Source organism: Trichomycterus rosablanca, chromosome 19 (assembly GCF_030014385.1).
Source record: "Trichomycterus rosablanca isolate fTriRos1 chromosome 19, fTriRos1.hap1, whole genome shotgun sequence".
NCBI lineage: Eukaryota > Metazoa > Chordata > Actinopteri > Siluriformes > Trichomycteridae > Trichomycterus > Trichomycterus rosablanca.
The window spans coordinates 5,198,168-5,213,102 of record NC_086006.1 but is presented as its reverse complement, the minus strand read 5'-3'; the positions used below and the strand labels follow the sequence as shown (position 1 = coordinate 5,213,102).

General features: G+C 36.1%; 2 protein-coding genes across 2 annotated transcripts; one reads left to right on the top strand and one right to left on the bottom strand.

Annotated features, from left to right (window-relative positions):
• Nucleotides 1-253: 253 nt before the first annotated feature.
• lzic (leucine zipper and CTNNBIP1 domain containing) lies at nucleotides 254-4,849 on the bottom strand. The gene is made up of 6 exons (XM_063015301.1): nucleotides 4,515-4,849; nucleotides 3,273-3,408; nucleotides 3,027-3,125; nucleotides 2,716-2,811; nucleotides 1,849-1,930; nucleotides 254-1,470 (listed from the first exon to the last, which is right to left on the bottom strand). The coding sequence occupies exons 1-6, from the start codon at nucleotides 4,613-4,615 to the stop codon at nucleotides 1,412-1,414; spliced, it is 573 nt and encodes a 190-aa protein (XP_062871371.1). The 5' UTR covers nucleotides 4,616-4,849; the 3' UTR covers nucleotides 254-1,411.
• Nucleotides 4,850-6,234: 1,385 nt separating this feature from the next.
• nmnat1 (nicotinamide nucleotide adenylyltransferase 1) lies at nucleotides 6,235-14,204 on the top strand. Its single transcript, XM_063016016.1, has 9 exons — nucleotides 6,235-6,282; nucleotides 8,227-8,378; nucleotides 8,619-8,802; nucleotides 9,160-9,281; nucleotides 9,907-10,287; nucleotides 11,393-11,470; nucleotides 12,026-12,204; nucleotides 12,752-12,853; nucleotides 12,949-14,204. Exons 1-9 carry the CDS (start codon nucleotides 6,260-6,262, stop codon nucleotides 13,000-13,002), a joined length of 1,275 nt encoding a protein of 424 aa, XP_062872086.1. The 5' UTR covers nucleotides 6,235-6,259; the 3' UTR covers nucleotides 13,003-14,204.
• The last annotated feature ends 731 nt before the right edge of the window (nucleotides 14,205-14,935 follow it).

Genomic DNA, 14,935 nt, shown 5'->3' with positions numbered 1-14,935 from the left:
TTTTTAAAAATAAATGGACACAAGGCAGTAATGCACAGGATGCCAAACCTTTGTAAGACCATGGCCACATACATCCCACCCCGGACATAGCTTTTCGAACCCTTGATCTTGGCAGTAGTGGGCAAGTATAATTTACCACTGGGCAGATACAAAGGAAAGATGCAGAGATTGGTATGAACAGACTGTGTATTGTCAGAAAGCACTGTAATTTAAAATGAGTACAAAACCTTTTCTATACAGAATACATACAATGTTTTGTTTAAATGACTTTACTGTAGACATTTTAAAATGTTTACTTGTGGGCTGTTTCATTTGGAACACTAGTACACATGCTCAATTATATGTGGTCAGTATCTGACCAACCAATGATGTGACGGCAGTGCAATGCATACAATCATACAGATATGGTCAGGAAGCTTGAATAAATGTTTACAATAAATGTTTACAATAAATATCAGAATGGAGAAAATGTGATCTGAGGGATTTTGAACATGGCATGGATGCTGGTGCTGCATTTAAGATAAGATAAGATAAGATAGCATTTTATTATTCCACAGGGGGGAAATGTGTTTAAAGTGTCAGTCGCTAGAGTGTACGCAGAATAATGCAAAAAAGCAGCAGATCTCTTTACAAAAAAGAGAAAATAAAGTTGATGGCTACATCAGCAGAGAAATGTTCTACTCTACACCAAGTTCTACTTCTGTTAGACAAGAACAGGAAAAAGAGGCTACAGTGGGCACAATATCACTGAAACGGGGCAATTAAAGATAGGAAAAAATCGTCTGGTCTGACGATGCTTAATTTCTGCTGCCACAGGGTCAGAATTTGTTGTTAACAGCAAGCATCTCAAAGGAATGTTACCAATACCATGCCTTAAAGAACCAAGGCTGTACTGAGAAAAATGTAAGTGTATGTCAAAAGATGGAATAGTGTATGATAGAAAATTCAATAGTCTGGAAGGATTTTGCTTTATATAAAATGTTGAAGACATTACACTGGATCTACATTGGATAATGGCAGTGGTTTTCTGGCTATACAGGTGGTGAGTTGTGGTTAACATTTGTTTAAAAATCCACATAAAAAACAACATAATACATTCTTCATTGAAGCCACTATCTGAAAAACAATCATTGACATATAACAGCAAAAGTACCTACTGTGTATTTGATCTGATCTTTTAGATTTGGCATTGCAGTACCAAAATAATTAAAAAACATTTAAAAAACATTTCCATATTTTGTAGATAATTGGGTTTAAACCAGTTAAATAATAATGTATTTAAAAAGGACTATTATTAAAAATTGTCAAAAAAGTGTAAATCAATTGGTAAACTAGACATCACATTAAAAACACATTTAAAATAACTTCTAACAGCATTTACATAACTCTCCATCAGGACCTAAGTGAAAGCTTAGGTCTGGGTCTTCTCAACTCCAGAACTAGCTAGGGCCATGATCTTATCCTCAGAGCCTGTAAAATGTAGGAAATATAAAGCAAAAATGTTGGTACTTTGTATTGAGTACATTGATACAGACAGCCAACATTTACTGAAAGAGATTTGCCCACCAAAAAGCCAGTCGAATCAGTTTCACAGTAAAATAACTATCTGTATTTATAATTTCTCTACTTTTTCTGGTCAGTGCCGGTCCATAAGAATCATTACTGGCTCATGCATGATTACACTTTGACTAATGGAGCTCCGAAGGCAGAAATCAAGGAATTGGTACAATACTTGTGACAAATGTGCATGCCAAGATTACTGTTCAAGTGTCTCAAATGTTCCAGCAGACTTCCAAGGGAAGCACCCAACTCTGTAATAACTTTATATTCATGTGAGTCATCACTTACCCAAGTTCGCTGTAACCTTCTCAAACTGGCTGAGAGTGGAACTGACATTTGCCGTGAGAAATGCTTCATCCTCACTCGTAAGCTGTGATGACAGGAGAATTATAATGTAAAGCAAGGTGTTAATATAAAGCCACATGTTGCTTGTGTGAATGCAAATATCAGTTCTCACCTAAAAGACTTGACGTTAATCTATCTGCACATAACAACAGTAAAACTGAGTGCATGTGCTTGAATGACCTGCCTGTCTTCTATAGAAAATGTATTGCGCATATGAAGAGAAAATCGGACAAAGACGGAAGTGTTCGGCAGCTAAAGTCTTGTATCAAGCAGGAATAGGTAAACATTTTGCTTTAAAACTGCAACAATTAGTTTCCTCAGTTCCTAAACAAGTGTGTTTTTGAAGCATGTTGCAGGCAACAAATTCTACCTTTGTTAATATTTAAAACATACAAACACTGGACACCATCCCTCTGTTATGAATGTATTAATGTTTTAAAAAGAGAAAATAAACTATAGAAAATGATTTCTAATGTCATTGTAGAAATAACCCTAGAGAAATTAGTTTAATTAAAGTTTGTAACACTGAGTTACTTAGATGAGTCTTAGCTTTACTTATAAATTACATATAAAAATAAAATATACAGAGCTTCTTCCAAGTCCCTGTGAATTTGTTGTTGCTTTGAAAACATTAGAAAATGATGTATACCTGTGATTTACACAGCAGCCAGCATGACTTGCCAGAGCCATGCGGTTGTAAAAAAATTAATTGACACCTTCTAACTAATCAAGGTTGTGAATTTAACAGTGTCTGTGTAAAAATAGCATTAACACACAAATCTGAGCAGGAGACAGAAATAGGCCTCTCACCTTCTCACCAAGTTTTCTCAGAGCTGTGAGGATCTCCACTTTCTGCTGAGTGTACACATCTTTGGGAAGTTTTCCTACCATCACATCACGGTCCATCTAAGGGAAAGAAAGCCTAGCATCTTAAAGGGATGGTTTTGGTTAAAAAGGTTAAAAATAAAGTTCTGTTTGTATTGTAAAAAAGTATTTAACCTAAATTCATTAATGAAAATTATCACATTTAAAAAATGTAACTAATTGTTTGAAAAAGGTGTTTACATAAAAAGCATTGTTTATAAAAAGCAGGCAATTAGATGACTACTCATGCCTGTTACCTCTGCTAGTCTTGTTCGTAATTGGCCAGGCTGCTTCTTTGCAAACAGTCGAATAACTTCAGGGGTCTTGAAAGCCTGGCTGATGGCAGCTTGTATTGCCTGATGGACAAAAAAAAATGTTTTAAATCTGATGTGTCAGGGTTCAATCTCTAAAAACAAGCAAACTCAGCAATAACCCCCTTCTGCCATCCAAGTATTCGTCTTAGAAGCCAAGCTAAAAATGTTTTGTGTACTGAAATGTCTTACAAGCTGCATCCCTCCTAATTCATCAACAAGGGTCATGTTTCCGGCAATAAGCTTCTTCAGGGAATCGTTAAACTCGCTCAGCTGCTCCAGCGTCTCTTTTTTTGTTTCTTCATATTCCTCCTCATCAAGCTCCTCTCTGGAATAAAAAAAAAGTGTTTGGTTGCAAAATGGGACAAATATGGCATGGTGTCGTCATGGTGAAATAAAAATGGACATTCCTGAAAAAGATGTCATCTAGACAGACAATGTTTCTCAAAAAAACCTTCAAGCATTAATAGTGCCCTACAAGGTTGACCATGCAATGAGTACTAATACACCCCTAAACCATGCCATACTTTTGCCATAATCACATAGTCACATATCACTAAAATTGTAATAATATTTCCAGAGGTTTATACTTTAAATTTAATTTTGTATGATTAAAAAAAAACAATATTATGATCAGACGGTGGCACAACAGGTATTGGTGCTGGGGACCTTGCATTAAACCTTGAATCCAGGTGCTTTCTGTAAGGTTTGATGTGTTATCCTGGCATATACATGGCTTTTCTTCAGCTACTCCGGTTTACATCCACCTTCTATAAATATTCAGATAGACAGATGGACTCAAAGCTAAAGCAGAACCATATAGAAGGAAAGGATAGTGAAACAGAATTTGTTGGTTTGATGGCACCAATTCACAAGGTGCAGAACTGCAACTTTTCTTCTCATGTTTATTTATTTGTTTATTAGGATTTTTACGTCATGTTTTACACTTTTGGTTACATTCATGACAGGAACGGTAGTTACTCATTACACAAGATTCATCAGTTCACAAGTTTATATCAAAGTCATGGACAATTTAGTATCTCCAATTCACCTCACCTGCACGTCTTTGGACTGTGGGAGGAAACCGGAGCACCCAGAGTAAACCCACGCAGACATGGGAAGAACATGCAAACTCCACACAGAAAGGACCCGGACCGCCCCACCTGGGGATCGAACCCAGGACCTTCTTGCTGTGAGGCGACAGTGCTACACACTTAGCCACCCCTCATGTTTATTTAAAATGGACACAATGTTGTACTGTGACCAACCTTTGTAGACATTTACCTAGTACATAAATGAATTTGATGTGATGTTGGTGCAGATCTATTCGCAGCTTACATACTGTTCTCCTTCAAATATCTCTGTATGTTTAGTAATGCTGAATATACAGAGAAGTTGATCAGCTCTGGTAGATCTAACTCAGAGCAAGCTTACCTGCACTCCTCCAAATCCTGAAGCTGCTGCATCAATCTGTCCAGCTGCTCCTCCATGTTCTGCTTTAATTTACCAGTTTCTGATTTACCCCGAGAAGCCATTCTCTCTCTCTCTCTCTCTCTCTCTCTCTTCCAACAAGTATCACTTCCAATAATGTATGTATGTATAACTCCACTTACAAACCAGGATCAGTCAAACTACATGTACATGCTCAGTTCTAGGTAACATTTATACAGCTTATCGTTACTTGTATAGTTAAACCACACATAAAGTGATTTTAATTACTAAAAATACATTTTAATTACTAATATAACCACTATTCCACTCAGCTGTTAAAGTCCTAGTGCACTAAACAAGAAAGGGCGGTGCTGTTCAAGACAGGTGTTCTATCTAATTCTGCACAGCCTGTAAAACCTGCATCTTAAGGCCCCTGTGGTGACTTTCGCGTCTGCCTGAAAACAACCAGGTACAAAACTACAAACAGTGGATTCCCAGTGTTGACCAACTTAACTGTGTTTTGTTAATATAAACAAATGTAACATGTGTTGTATGTTTACCATTGTGACTGGAGTACCCAGAGGAAACCTGTGCTAAAACAGGGAAGAGAAGGAAAACACGGTCAGTGCCTGGAGGAAAAAGATCGAACTCACGTCTTAAGGTCCATATTGTCGTGCGGCACCCTTTCAGCTGCGTTGCACACCCATTCAACACTAAATGAATTGAACGGCTGAGTTAAATGTTTTGCTCTGTAGTGAATAAACGCTGTTCTCAGGATATATTTCTTCGTTTTGTTGAGTGTCTCCACTTCACTCATCATGACTGGTATAAAGCAGTTATTAAAAAAACAAAAAAAAACATAAACTATGTTTAATATACATCTATATTTGAGTGCACAATACTATAAGTGAATTGAGGCACAATGATTTTGGCCAAAATATTTAGACGACTCCTAAAATCATCCAATCAGACCAAGACAGGAAGTCAAGGGGTGCATGATTTAGCCGGTACAGATGATAATGCACCGCTACAAATCTGCGCTCAGCTATCTCACGTAATCAACAGTTGTTATTTATGAAAATGAAAACATTACACTTGCTTATCGATTTTCCTAACATACTATAGTTTAAGTGCAGACAATGACGAGATTGGAAAACTAATTTAACCATTTTCTTGTTCAACTGAGCCTTTAGTTATACAAAAACGGGGCTGCGTTTTTCTTGCGCAGTAATGGCGTTTATAAACAAATGCGCAGTTCCAAACCACATTATTTAGCCTACATAGTGCACTAGATAGGATAATCTCCTATGTGTAAGCCCTGTTTGAAAGCACAATATGAGTCCGGCACTGATATTGTTGTGGTGTTTTAATGTAATGTAATGTTTTAATATTATAATAAATAAATGTGTGTTCCAAAGTGTGCACAACATAAAATACATTGTGCACTTTGTAGGGAAGAAGGGATCGTGGTGATATTTCGGACACGAATGAGACCGAATTAGACCGATTTTTAAAAATTAAACTTTTATCATTTTTTAACTCTACCAATTACACACGCAGTAAGTTTACTTTATCATATTGTTACTGTTTTTATGAAATTTAATAGTAGTCTATTTTCTAAATATGTTAATGTTATTATTTTATTATGAAATGTGTATCAGAGCCAATTCACTGACTAATCAACACACGAGTCTCGACTATACAGACAGTTTTGGTAAGTAATGAGCAAAGTTTATCAACCTGATTAGATGTGGCTACATTTTAATAGCATGTAAGGCTCGATCAGACCCTCTCGTTCGTTCAGATCTAATATTTTGCAAATATGTAATCTGATATCTAGTGTTAGCACTTTTACTGTGATCAGAAGGCATATCAAAACTGAAAGCATTTATGTGTGTGTATGAAGGTACCATAGGGATTGTAACAAGTTACAAAAAGCTTTGCACCAGGGCATGTTTACATTTTCAGCATTTAGCAGACGCTTTTATCCAAAGTGACCTACAGTACTATGACAATATATTGTCTAAGCATTTGAAGGTTAAGGGCCTTGCTGAAGGGCCCAACAGTGGCAACCTATCAGTGGTGGGGTTTGAACCAGCAACCTTTCAATTAGGAGTCCAGTACCTTAACCGCTAGGCTACACCTGCCCTACCACTATGTTTACCACTATGTTACAGCACGGTTTATTTATCCTTATACAATCGTTTTAGAACAATTATCATTAACCCTTTGATGCACAACCTGGGTCAAAAGTGACCCAACTGAGTTTTTATTTTCTATATCTTTGCAATAAATTAATTTCGTCATTCAAGCTTCCATGAATTTTTCAATTAACTTGTTTTTGATCATCACAAATCCTTATTTCAGTTTAATATTTTTTGCTTTTTCAATAAAAATCATTTTTGTATCACTACCCTCCTAATACACAACATGGGTCAAAAATGACCCTTATGTATTTACTATGGAATTTGACAGAAACTACTGACATTTGTAAGTGTTTGTAGTCAAAAACATATTTACTGATCTTTTGAAAGACAACCAAAGATTAGGCTCTTGTATCTTGAATATGTCCAATATTATTTGCTTGCTAGCTGTTTACATATTCTAGTATAGATAGCTTTTATTAGCTAAGACAGCAAATACATGAATAACTGACAAATGTGCATATGAAAATATTCTTGAATGGATGAATATGGGTAATTTTTGACCCATGTTGTGCATTAGAAGGGGTTTGCTTAGCTTGTGCATCAAAGGGTTAAAGTGAAGGACGTGGAACTTCTTCCCATTCTTGCTTGATTTCGAGGCTGTAATCACAGTATAAATTAACACGTTACCCCCAATATTCAGGTATGCTCAAAATGCCCCGATATACTGATGTACAAATGTTCCACTCACTGGCTTTGCATTATGTTAGGATTCGTCAGTGTTTACATTAGACACAAGGTAGATTTGTTTTACACAAATGGCTACGGTCTTGCTTAATATAACACATCAGCTGCATAACCGTCTGGGATCTCAGTTTTTGCTTTACACTTTTTAACAGGACATAGGTCTGGACTGCAGGCAGATCAGTCTAGCACCTTTACACTACTATTACTGAGCCATGCTGTTGTAACAAGCGTAAAATGTGGCTTGGCATTGTTTTGCTTATAACAAGCAGGGACATCCCTGAAAAAAAAACTTGTTTTGTTGGCAGTTTATGTTTCTTCAAATGCATTTCTACTCCTTAGCATTAATGGTTCTTTCACAGATATGTAAGTTACCCATGACAGTAAGACTAACGTACCCCAATACCACAAAAGACAGACTTTTAAGCTTTGTTGTTCTGAATATTGCAACAACATTTTGCTGATTTCATGCCCAATTCATACTAATGAGGGCGGATTTAAAAATAAATCTTTTCTTGAAACTTTAATCATTTAAAGACTTCATACAAGCTACCTCGTGCACTATGTGTATAAGGTCTTTATAAGGCTACTTTATGTGACTGCAACATTAAACTGGTAAACTGAAATATGCATGACTACATCTGTTGTCATAACTGGTTTCAAGGTGGCACGTTGATTACTAAGATTACTTAGTAATCATGATTACTATGTTTTTTCCCTGATGTAATTATGTTATTACTCTTTCTTATTGTTCTTATTATTATTTAAAAAGATGCCCAAGTACATGGTGTAACCAGGTGGAATTTAAATATTCTCTTCTTTTTCAGGTCTCAGATTACTACACTTATAAGAGTGAGATCTACAATGGCTTTACAGGAGAGAATCAAAGTGGTGCTCCTGGCCTGTGGATCTTTTAACCCCATCACCAACATGCACCTGCGCATGTTTGAGCTGGCTCGGGATCACCTGGAGGACACGGGTACATTAATGTTTGTCATAATTCTTAAAGTATAAAGCAACAGATAGACTACATTTAGAAAACTAATACTGTCAGAGTTTATTCTTTTAGCTTACAGAAATGCTTGGTGAGTGTAGTTTTATAGTTAGTTATTTCTCACAAACTGCTGTTCAGTGTATGAAGCATGCAAACAAACAGCAATGGACCTAATAATAAGTCTCTTTTATTAAATAAATATGCATACTTATTTTAATTGTTCAGATAGGTACAGAGTGGTAAAAGGCATCATCTCTCCTGTTGGTGATGCATATAAGAAGAAGGGCCTGATCGAAGCGTGCCATCGGTTGGAGATGGCCAGACTAGCTACAGAAAACTCTAACTGGATTAATGTGGATGACTGGGAAAGCCAGCAGGCTGAGTGGGTGGAAACAGCCAAAGTTGTCAGGTAGGTGCCTCTTATACCATATATCATTTAGGGTTGACTTGGAGTTAATCATATTAATTTGTTGGAGAATATTGATGTGTTTAATATTTGAATTTGTAAACGCATTCTGTAATCTTTAATGGTCAAGATTATACCAACCGGCAATGGGCATATTTAATTTAGAAATAAATGCAGTAATAATCATACAACTGAATCATTTCTAATATACATTATTATTAAGCTCAGAGATAACAACATGCCTGTTTTCTGTGCAACAAGCTGTTTAAACAAATTTACTTCCGTGTTGTTTTTTGTGTTTAGTTAGAAAACTTAAATGTTTAATTGTTTTGTCTTGTTTTGTGGCCTGAACTTTATAAGACACCATCATTCTGAACTGTCGTCAGCTGAGAAAAATTATGACGAGATGGACACAGTCAGGTCTGCAAAAAGAAAAAGACTGGAGGACAATGATGGAGGTCCTTCAAATCACAGCACATCAGGTACTGTTGAAAAATGGCAATACATATCTTTTAGTTATTTGAAAAGGTTTGAGCACCCTTTGCCAAACAGCATTTTTTTTGTTGTTTTGAATACATAGGGCATTGACTTTTATATTAAATTTGCAGGTAAGGTTTCCCTCTTTCTAATATGTAGATCATGTTAGTGCAAGTAATAGAACAGTGCACTCCTGTGTCAGTCAAACCACCCTGTTGGTCCTTTGCTGTTATATAGGGGTTACACATGAAACAGTTATAAGAGATTTTACTGAGGTGATTTTTTTCCTGTCTGGTTTTACAGCCTAAGCTTAGGACTCCTTAGCATCAACCCTGGACAAAGCAAACACTAGTGCAGATTAACTAAACTAGATTTTCTGCACTGCAAAACATGGTCATGCAACATTCCTGTTATCTGTTAAAATAGAACATTAGTAACATTCACACACACTGTAGTTATATAACATAAAGAAATGCATCCATGCTCTGTAGTTGACATAAAAACAAAAGCTTTGTACATTCTGTATCCTCTGTTGAACATTTTGCAACCTTGTGCCTGATACTGATTGCTTTCACATGCCTACTGATTTGAGTTATCACTGTCCTCATTATTTAAAATATATTTCTGCAGATGCTCCTCAGGTCAAGCTTCTTTGTGGAGCTGATGTGCTGGAATCCTTTGCTGTGCCCAATCTGTGGAAGCCAGAAGACATTGCAGAGATTGTGGGTAAACATGGTCTTGTGTGCATCACCAGATGCGGCTATGATGCTGATAAGTTCATCTACCAGTCTGATGTACTACACAAGCACCGTAAAAACATCCACATTGTGAGAGAGTGGGTGACAAATGATATTTCAGCCACTCATATTCGACGATTACTGCGCAGGGGGAAGAGTGTGCGCTACCTGCTGCCTGATTCTGTTCTACATTACATACAGGATAGGAAGCTGTACAGTGCTGAAAGTGAGCAGAAGAATGCAGATGTTATACTCGCACCTCTCCAGAGATATAGCAACTGAATTATATCACCTGGAACTTAATATATGTGAATAAAGTGCAAAAAACTGCCGCTCTTTCTGCTCTCACACATTAGGTACACTTTTGGGGGCAAAGTCTTTTGCTGCTCATACACCTGGTAGTTCATTTGCATGGTCCAAATGGTAGCGTAATTGGTTTTGTTTTGTATTTTTCATTTGTTTTACAAAGCACAGATTTAAAGAGACCTGTATGAAAATGTTCTCCTGAAAATATTTATTAGAATAATGATGACAAAAACGGTTATACTCGGTTTGTTGGAAAGCACATATTGATTTACCACGTTGATATATGCTCTTAGCAAAAATAAAACTATTTTGACAGAGTCTTGTGTCTTGTGGCTAAAATGTGGCTTATGTAAATATGTAAATGTTAAAATGTTTAGGGGTTGATCAAGGATTCTGATTGGAAATGCCTTTAACCTAATTAGTAGATGATCAGAAATATACTTTGATTTGTTTGATTTTAAAAGTTGCTTTGAATTGCTCTGTTTTCTTTGTCTTTAATCTGTCACTTTGTTTATTCAGATGATTAACTGACACCAATTCACATTAAATTTACATTGTATTCCCACACCACCCTATTAGATGATTTGGTAAGGTGTGTGTGTGTATTCTCATTCCCATCTCATCCCATTCTCAGCACTGTAATCAGGTGAAAAAGTGTTTTTCAGGTTTTAAAATACAGTTTAAACTTATTGGCCTCTTCATTAACATGGTGCAGTTTGTCACTCCTTCTATCCAGCCATTAAAACGACCTTCTTTAGAAACCCCCATTGACTGGAAATTAGTATTATTACACTTAGCATTTGTTGTTTACATGCCACATTCAGTCTACATATAATGTAAGGAAATGTTGGGTTGAGTTACATAACACCTGTGTGAATGCACTGTGTACCTGTATCTTTGAAATGTGTGGGTGTATTAGTGTGAGGCGTATTTGGGTAGGTAAAATTGGATTTAAAAGCCACACCTCCTAACACCTCCCTATCGATTTAGTTTGAGTGCCTTTTAAAACTCTGCATTCTCAAGCTGATTCTCAAAGTTGTTTTTCTCAACTACACGGACTTCTCTATAGTCAGAGAAAATGCCTGCCAGCCTGTGTGGAAAATGGGAGATGATCAGTAACAGTAACCTTGAGGGATATATGATTGCTTTGGGTAAGTCTTCATTTTATACTACATTTTACAAATCTGAGTATTACCATTACAGAAACATATGTGCTGTGAAATGTGCAATAATAACTGCTTATGAATACATGTCACAAAAAAGTACTACCAGGCTGATATTAGAGTGTTAATTTATATCTTTGCAATCTCCAGTGTTTTATTTAATAGCATCAAAAAGCACAGTTTTATGTAGGTAACTTTAAATTAGTCTATGTAAGAATGAAAATGAATGTATTATATATAAAATTTGATTGGTTTAAAATTGTCAAGCTTAAAGAGTGGTGTTGCACTTTAGCTATGTCAAAACCCTAAGTAAGTATCTTATGAGTTACAAACTATTTAAAACTTTAACCATTCTAAAATCATAGCTGTGTTATCGTACGCTTTTCAGAATAGCCTTTACATTAGATTCAGATTCAGATTAGAACCTTGGCCAGGATTTTGACATAGAATATGCACTGAATGTTTAGAATACTTTTGTTCACACTTTTGTTAAATGCTTGTTTACTATTTGTTTTTAACTAGTGTTGTGTTGTTGCTCTTTAGGAACTGGCCTGTCCACTCGTAAGATTGCTCTGAAACTAAAGCATTATAAAGTGATTGAGCAGGTTGGTGGTGTGTTTGTTATAAAAACTATCAGCACGTTTAGGAACTATGTCTTCTCCTTCAGAATGGATGAAGAGTTTGATGAGTTTACCAAGAGCCTTGATGGGAGACAGTGCAAGGTAAAACACCAACATTAACATTCACTTTAATAACTGACTTGTGTTTTTGGACATTTCTACATTTGGCTGAGCCCCAGCGATGGACTTGCATCCTGTGTGTGTTACTGCATTGTGCTCAGTGATTCAGTCTACTACAGAGAATTTCACACACTCACACCTAAAAACAATTAACAATAGCCACTTCATCTATTTACATGTTTTTGGGATGTGAGAGGAAACATAAATACCCAGAAGAAACCCATGTCATCTTACATAAACATATATTTACTATATTTAATATATTTATTGCTCCACCATACCACTCTAAAGCAGTTTAATAATATATTTCAATTAATAATAACATTCATATATCAATAAAAATTCTTAACCAGGATAAAGTGAAACAAAAAAGAACCAGGACGTGTTGAAGTTAATACCTACTCTCTTGGATGAGATGTTTAACAAACACATATGAAACTGATACTTTTGGTCATGTAGTAAATGTGTAATAATTTAACTGAGTTGAATTTAACAAGGACAAGACTAAGAACTATCTTTTTCCATGTAGTCATTGGTGACATGGTTGGGAAACAAGATGGTGTGTAATCAAAAAGGAGAAAAGAAGAACAGAGGCTGGGCTCATTGGATTGAGGATGAAAAGCTGCATCTGGTGAGAATATTTAATTTTTAACATTAACACACGTTCTATTGTGAGTCCTGCTCAGTTTATGTTAATTAGCAATATACATTTTGTTGTAATTGCAGGAGCTGTATTGTGAGGACCAGATCTGCAGGCAAGTTTTCAAAAGGGTTGCTTAAAGAGTTGCTGATGAAGAAGTAAAGCAGTTTATGAGTTTCATATCACAGAAACTTAAAAGGACTAAAAGTTTGGCCATTGTACTCACACAATTGGGTTCATCAGGAAGCCAGACTTTGAAGGCCTTTGAATCTTCGTTGATGGCATTGCCATTGGGAAACATAGCACCTGTCCTGTCCTGCAGGATTACCTAGATATGGGTCTAATATTTGTTTTATGGACTGCTGGAACTGAAAAATAGAACCGAGTGCAATGAATGAGGCTTGAAGTCAAAAACAGGCAATAAATCACCACTAGATGGTGGCAGCATAATTAAAATGAGCCTGATGGGAAAAGCTGCATTATGCAAGTACTGCATTAAGCTTTTGAATATTTTTAGTCAATCACTAAAAGAGTCGATTCTTTGATGATAAGCATTGGTTAGAAAGTCGACTCCTTGTCGATTCCACACAATAAAGGTGATTCAGGTCGGGTCTTACGTCTCAAGTATCAGTAGACTCAAAAACAAATAGACGAAAAGTAAATAGACGAAAAGTAAAAAGCTATTTGTGTTGGCTGTTGGTACAATATTTTTACTAGAACAGCCTAGTTTACAGCTTTTGTTTACTTGTGTATACTGAAGAACACAGTCCCTTTTCAATAAAAGTACTCTATAAATCAAAGTAAAGTACTGTGTTAGTAGTCATTCAGTTTTTGGTTGTGGTGTGTATTTTTTAAACAGTAAGTGTGCCATTAAAGTTGCTTTGTGATCATTTCCTGTTAATACAATATGATTTCTGTTATAAGGGAAGCTGTAGCCTAGTGGTTAAGGTACTGGACTAGTAATCAGAAGGTCACTGGTTCAAGCCCCATCACTGCCAGGTTGCTGCTGTTGGGCCCCTGAGCAAGGCCCTAAACCCTCAATTGTTCAAACTGTACACTGTACCTGTAATGTAAGTCGCTTTGGATAAAGGCGTCTGCTAAATGCCAAAAACGTTAATGTAAACGTTATTCCCAAAATTGTAAATTATTGTAAAATGTATTATTATTAGTAGTAGTAGTATCATTATTTTGAGTACATCACGGCAGAGACATTTTGGAAATGGGGTCTGCTTGCACCTGTTAAGTATGTCTGTTTTTTTGTTTTTAAAATGTAATGTGTTAATATTTGCTAAATGTGAATTGCTTAGTTTGCCATACAAATGCTTTCAATGTAATAAAGGATAGTGCAGTGAGTATGTGGTATTTTTTCAATATTTACATTTGTTTGTTCAGTTATTTTTTTACTAACCATACTATTCTGTTCAGGGCTGCCACATTAAAATACTGTACAAGAGAGAAATACTTTTTGACAGGGCATCACTTATTTATTCACTCACATTATCTAAGGGCAACTGCAAGGTGCCCAATGGTACGGTGTGCAATCCCACATTACGTGATTGTTTCCACTGCCAAGTTACCTTTAGTGTCACTAAAAAAGTATTTTTGTTGAATTTGGTTACCATACTTGACCAGAGACCATGTACCAGTCCTTGACGTTTGGGTGGGGTGAATGCAGTGCAGACAATAGCACAATAGGTATGATATGGATTTGGATGTATGGTACCAAGAAATATCAGTGGTAAATGGTAGTTTGACTTTTGTGTTTTAAACTTGATAAACCAAAATATAAATGGTACTTGGTCTAAATGATTACTGTATAATACAGTACTGTTATATTACAGTACATTACATTGTGGGGCCACAGAGGACCCAGACATGCTAACACTAAGGGAGTTTGGCCCCTGCCTTTTTATAGAACAATCCAAGTTTAATTCATCTAAAACATTTGATTTTTTTTGTTAGATTTGTGCAAAGCAAAACAATTAGGAGGTAATAAAATGGCCTGGAATCCCCTCCCTTGGAAAAATACCTCCTGGGATTGCCTCAAGCGTTGTTTTTCACACCTGTTTTCAG